The 6,000-nt window shown below is 40.0% G+C and overlaps 1 protein-coding gene across 1 annotated transcript in view; it reads right to left on the bottom strand.

Annotated features, from left to right (window-relative positions):
• Positions 1 to 544: 544 nt before the first annotated feature.
• Positions 545 to 6,000, bottom strand: part of LOC128384010 (inactive ubiquitin carboxyl-terminal hydrolase 53) — a 32,069-nt gene continuing 26,613 nt past the window's right edge. The window contains exons 15-17 of the mRNA XM_053343592.1: positions 2,981 to 3,047; positions 2,148 to 2,890; positions 545 to 2,034 (exon numbers count right to left, since the gene is read on the bottom strand). Of these exons, the coding sequence (XP_053199567.1) occupies positions 1,958 to 2,034; positions 2,148 to 2,890; positions 2,981 to 3,047 (887 nt within the window). The 3' untranslated portion in view covers positions 545 to 1,957. The remainder of the gene's footprint in view (positions 2,035 to 2,147; positions 2,891 to 2,980; positions 3,048 to 6,000) is intronic.

Raw genomic sequence — 6,000 nt, 5'->3', positions numbered from 1 at the left:
CAAAAAAATCTGAATTATTTAAATTGATGGCCATTCAAAAAACTGTGTGGTTGAGACACTGGAAGGAATTTATAAATATGCCTGCCTGGCCAGATGATATAATAAGCTCCCAATAGCCCTGAATATTAATCTTAGTTCTACATTATTACATTGCCCATGAGTGCAAATGGTATAAAGTTGACTCCATGGTTGTAAATTATTAAACTTGAAAGTTAAATTTGATGTTCATAGTAATGTAGACACTACCTTACATCCTTGGAAAGTTGGAACTATGTGAATCACTCATGCTTCAGTATTAATGTAAAGCGGAATAACTACATGCTGATTTACAGGCTGGGGATTTTATTTCAACATCAACCACTTCATCATAGGTGCATTAAAAATAAACAACAGCAGGTGGCAGCAAAACACCAGCTTTTCTAACATGTTAGATCAGCTGGTACTTTCACTTGATTTTCTCATACCTAAGATGATATCAATGCTGATCTTGGACCTTAACTTTGTGTTCATGAATGCAAAACCGATTGAGACAGAGCTATGGTTAAATAAAATTGTTTATTTAACAATTGTTAATCAATAAAAATAAAATAAAATGTTACAAAAAATCTCAATCAAAGAATTGTACAAATCATGGCTCCAATTAAATCTTCTCTTGACATAGAAAAATACAAAAGGCACTGTGCATTAAAGTCTGCTTCATATAGAAAACATTTTGAACCAAAAAAATAGTACACTAGAGTAATTTACAAGAGTTTACTAATAACCCCCCCTAAAGAAAAGCAAGCCCTGTCCATTTCTTGATGACACTTTTACATCCCGACATGTCCATTTCATACCAGTGCAGACTTACTGCTAATTGGAGTTATTTTTAAGAAACAGGAAAGGTAACTAAGAAGTTCATCAATTTTGCTGAAGACAAAAAAGAAGAAGAAAAGGGAAGTTTATAACTATAAGTGTGAAATGAGAACTGATCAATCAGAAATACAGTGCAAAGCCATAAAGCCGTTAATATGTAGGGATGACAGGATGTGTGCATGTGAGAAGTAAGGGATGTGCCTTAAGTTAATGTGCCATGTACTTTTCTACCAATTAGCATTTAACATATGTACCCACCGACATTTAGCCCCTGGACACCCACAATGGTAATCATTGTTTTTTTGGCTTATTAGACCTCTGCTGGTGGATATTTGACCTTCGTGTAGGTCATTAAACCCCATGTACCAACAAGAATCCAAGGTTCCAAGTTGCCTCGCCTTAGCAGTCCCGAGAAGAGTTCTCATTAGCCAGAAATCTTTGTGAGTGTCCTGAAGCTTCATATTCACAGAGATCCTTGGGATCCATTTTTAAGTCATGCCAGGAATGCCAAATAAATAGCACAACTTTCCAAAATCTGCAAAAAACATGTTTTATATTACTAGAACCTGGTGTTCTCTTTCCCACTGAAAGGTAGGTTTATCATGTCAAAACCACTTCATAACACTGAAATTGGAGAAGCTCAACAAATAAAAAGTTTTACATATAGTGAGAGAAAGTAGAACTGCAAGAAAAAGCTTATATCTTCAGGTGGATTTCTCTTAATCTCTTGTGACACATTCTTAACTCAACTAACCCTTTTGAATTCCAAACATCCAAACATGATCAACAGCGAAATGTCATAGGTGTGTTTCTTTATGTACCTTTCTGGTGCTCTCTACTGTGCAAATTCAATATTCATTCAAGGCTTTTAGTAGCTCATACCAAAACAGCAAGATCACTGTTAAGGACCACTGCAATTCTGTTTACAATGTCTCAGGACCAATCTCTTTGGCATTCAATTTCATGACCAACTTTATGTCATCACAAGTATACATACAATCAAAGACACATCGCTGTAAGAAATATTCATCTATCTATTTAGCAGTTCCTTTTTGCATCCAGTCATCGGATCATACAATGTCCATTGATGCTTTTGCGAAAATCATAGGAAACCATGCTCATCAAGTCCTTTTGGAGTAACTGGATTCCATTTTGCAGTAGTCTTTGTCGTAGAGTAGCCTGCAAAACAAAAGCCAGTGAGTGAATCAATGAAAATATTCACAAAAAGGGCAAAATATGTAATTCAAATACTTGTTATAGTCTTCATACTAATATACTGTACGACTGGATACCTGATTCTGATCTGCTTTTGGGGGGCTCTGGTGGTTTAACATCTGGTATAGGGAGCCCCCTCCCTTCTACATCACTCTCCCCTGATGACGTATGTTCCTCTACTTTCATGTACAAAGCAGGCCTCTTATGGTACTTGGCCCGGTAAGTGTCTGTCATACAGTTATCCACAGAAAAGTAAGTGGTGGGAAAAGTGGGAAGAACCATATCCGTCACGGAAGGGGAGTCTGTACCATCACTGTTGCTGGGCTTTGGACTGGGTAACCTGTCGTCACTCTCGCTGGCTGACAGATCGTTCCTGTCCTGGTCTGATGACCCGGACTTTGAGCTGGCATCGGATGAAAACCTGTTCTCGGCAGGTGTCTCAATCCACCTACGAAGGGTCGTGTGTGAGAGTGGGGACACGCCATTTTTGGTTTCGGTGCGGGGACTCAACCTCACTGCCGCCTCTGGCGACTGAGGGTGAGCGTCAGATGGGTCAGCATGACTGTTGCCGAAGGTCTTTGGGGGTAAAGGTGGAGGGTAGTTGTGCAGGAAAGGGTCTATGTGGGACATAGTACCAGTCTCTTCTTGTTCAGAGAAGGGTCCAGCAAGGTCATCTGAGCTATTGCACTCAGAACTGCTGGTCTTTGTTAAATAAGGAGGCATGGGGCTCACAGGACTGCCATCTACATTTTCCTCTTGTTCACTGTCAAGGCCATTGTCATTTTCCAAGATTCCGGGAGTGTATCGGAAAGCTCGACTTCTGTAAAAGTGCACAAAACAAACAATCAGTATTTTACATGCCCTTGTGACAACGGACTCCTATTTTTATTATGCAGTATTCTTGTTTTACCTTTTTATTAGCTGACTAGGCAGGATGTTTGCATCTTGCAGGTCTGGAGATTTCCTTCCATGTTCACCTAGAAAATAATGAAAGCTCATCAGCGCTTTATATCACAAGATACTAATTTGTGAACTCATGATCATCACTACCAGATGCTCAAAAGTAGAGCTTAATAACATCTGTCATGGGTTTCTATTTGAATGCGGCTACTTTGTTTTCCTTTTTTTATTTCTGTCTCTCCAGCAAAGACATGTTACCTAACAGGGGTCATGGTGAGGCCCTTTGCCTGGTGCTGGGAGAGGAAGTATCAAAGCAGCTAGTCTGGCAGAGCGCCCTCAGGCCCCCTGTGTACCACTCTGACTGTCTGATCCAGCCAAAGAACGTGGCCCCTCAAAGGGAAACTGGGTTCATATCCAGGCCCTCTTAGCTTTGAGTTAATAGTCCTAATGAAACCATAAGGACCTGGGATGAACTCGGGCAGATTTAGAAGTTGCCAAATACACAATCTAATGAAAAGAGAGTAAAAATCTATCTGCCCAACAAGGTCAATCAGGGTATGGAGTAATGTCAATGAATTATACTGCAGTAATTTGGGGATAATAGCTGATTTCACCCATTAGATCAACACAAACACATGTTTAAAAACATGTCCCTGGGTGGTGGGGGTGGTGGTGTGGAGCTTAGCCAAGTTAGCAGGGTGGGTGTGATTTACAAGGCCTGAGACAGACAACAGCTGACTAACAGGACAAGAAGAGAGTGAATGGCTAAGGACCATCTGTGATGTGTCAGCATACCCTCTTTTTTCTGTGCTCTCTCAAAGCATTACTGGCTAAATCCTTTGTGCTGGCATGCAATTACGCCGGGGTCAGACTCCAGACTCCAGATCCCCTCCACAACACTATTGCATTTTTAAGCCGCTAAGTCCATGTGGCAATTCACAATTTGATGCTGCTGATCTGCAATGTTGGCAAGCAAGTGTAACAATATCATTCTCAAAACTAAAAAGGGATGCAGTTTACAAGCCTTTCTCCTGAGAAAATCCCTGCATCTTTATGGTCATGTGCACGGGTTGCCGATGGAGAACATGAAGGAGAAAGCAGCTGGATAACAAAAGGGCAAGGAGATTGTGATGTTGGGTCACCAGTTTTTCTGAGACTGTTCAAATCAAAAGTTTTTCTGACAACAGCTATCAAATAATCACCATGATTCTATCTGAACTTAATATTTTGATTCATCAGGTTCAGGGTCTGTCTGATATCCAAAGAACATTAATTACAGTGGAATTTTGGGATCACTGCTGTAGCTGCAAACGCCAGCAAAACAGATGTACTCAAGGTGTCCTGCTGTTTACATGGCCTACTGCACTTGCCTGGGAAACTGTCCATGTACTCTGATTGCAAGGATTAGACTGTGGTTCAGTTGCATTCAATGTACTATATAAACTGCACAACATGGTGTACAATAACATTTCCCTCACATCCATATGTATAAAGTGAGGTTTTTACAAAGTAATAAATGAAGTGAAGCCATCTCATGTGCTTTTTCAAGTTTTTCTGCAAAATGTATGGCTGATTTATTGAGACCCTTGCTGTGTTTGCTACCGTATATTCAGTTTTAAAACACCGGTGAGTATAAAGATGTACTCTCCCGATGTAAATCACTGACACACCTGTTTCAGATCCCATTTCAGCTTAAAGGATTACTCTGAAAAAGTTTGAGGGAGACACCTGTTTGGGGAGCTGCTGTTTCCACTAAAAAGTTATTCATGACATTTATCTGAGGGGAACAGAGACTCTATTTTACATCCTTTCAATTATTCAAACTGCCAGAGTGTGAAACTCCCAGAGGAAATAGAAAATGTGCATTTATGCAGACCATGAAAGCACACCCTAACTAGGTCTTGAGAAATCATACATACTAAATTTCTTGACATCTATTTGAAGTTTAGTTGATGTGAGCAAAACAAAAACAAAAACTACTACACATTTTTGTGCCATTAGGCTGTCAAGTAAACATTTGTAGGTTTTCTGCTACTTTAATTCTTGAACATCAATCAGCATCGCATACATATTTGCAGTTCAGCTTTTCATGAAGATGTGAATTGTGAGGGGAAGAAAAATGAGCCATGCAAAAAAAGTCAAGTTTTCATCTGATTTAAACTGAATCTCCTCCAAAAAATAAAAGAAAGATAAAACGTTTAGTAGAGCTTTTGTGTTTGTTGATGTGGCACAGGCAGGGGAACAATATAAGCCACAATATAAATGTGTACTCATCCCATGGCATTAACACTTTGGTTATCGCATCAGTCCCTGTCTTGTAGAGTGGCATCAACAAGCTGACTAAGCAGAGGAGTATTACAGCTCTCAACACACTAACTCATGGACAGACAGAAGATGTTTGCAACAAATAACATATCCATTTAATCGGATAAAAGGATAAAATACTCCATTTATCTTTTTCTGAAACGTGTACCAGGAGCATTGTGTCACAAAGGCAGAGGCATGCAGTTGTGCAAGCATAGTTTAACACCATCTTAGGATAATATTTGTGTCATACCTGAGGTGTCAGTGAAGTACATGGCTACTATGGTCAAGTGCAAACAGAGCCCTAAAAGCTTCTTAAGTGTGTTTCTATGGAGTCTCAATGAGGTGTGCAGGAGCCACCAGAGACAATCAGGGTAAATTGAGCAAAGGCATGATTTACTGTCTGCATAGCAGGTTAAAGTGTACAGAATTCCCACCCATCTCCGTGGCAGCCGTGACCTTTCACGCCATTAAAAGACAGGATGTTCTGCTACCATTTCCATTTCAGCATGATGTAGCTCAATGAGGTTTATTTGCAACAAGGACAAAGGATTGTCATTAAGGCAACCAAGAAGGCCTTTCCTTTGATGCAACAAATGATATACAACATAAGAACAAATGCCTGTGGTCAAAATGTCAACTGTGCTCCTCGCAACCCCCCTCCCCTCCCACATAAATGTGCTTTTAGAAAGGATTTTGGACTTTAATGGACTACTAGAATCTGCT

This window comes from Scomber japonicus, chromosome 22 (genome assembly GCF_027409825.1).
Source record: "Scomber japonicus isolate fScoJap1 chromosome 22, fScoJap1.pri, whole genome shotgun sequence".
In the NCBI taxonomy this organism is placed as follows: Eukaryota; Metazoa; Chordata; class Actinopteri; order Scombriformes; family Scombridae; genus Scomber; species Scomber japonicus.
Note: the sequence above shows the minus strand (reverse complement) of the source record. Positions and strands in the feature narration are given on the sequence as shown.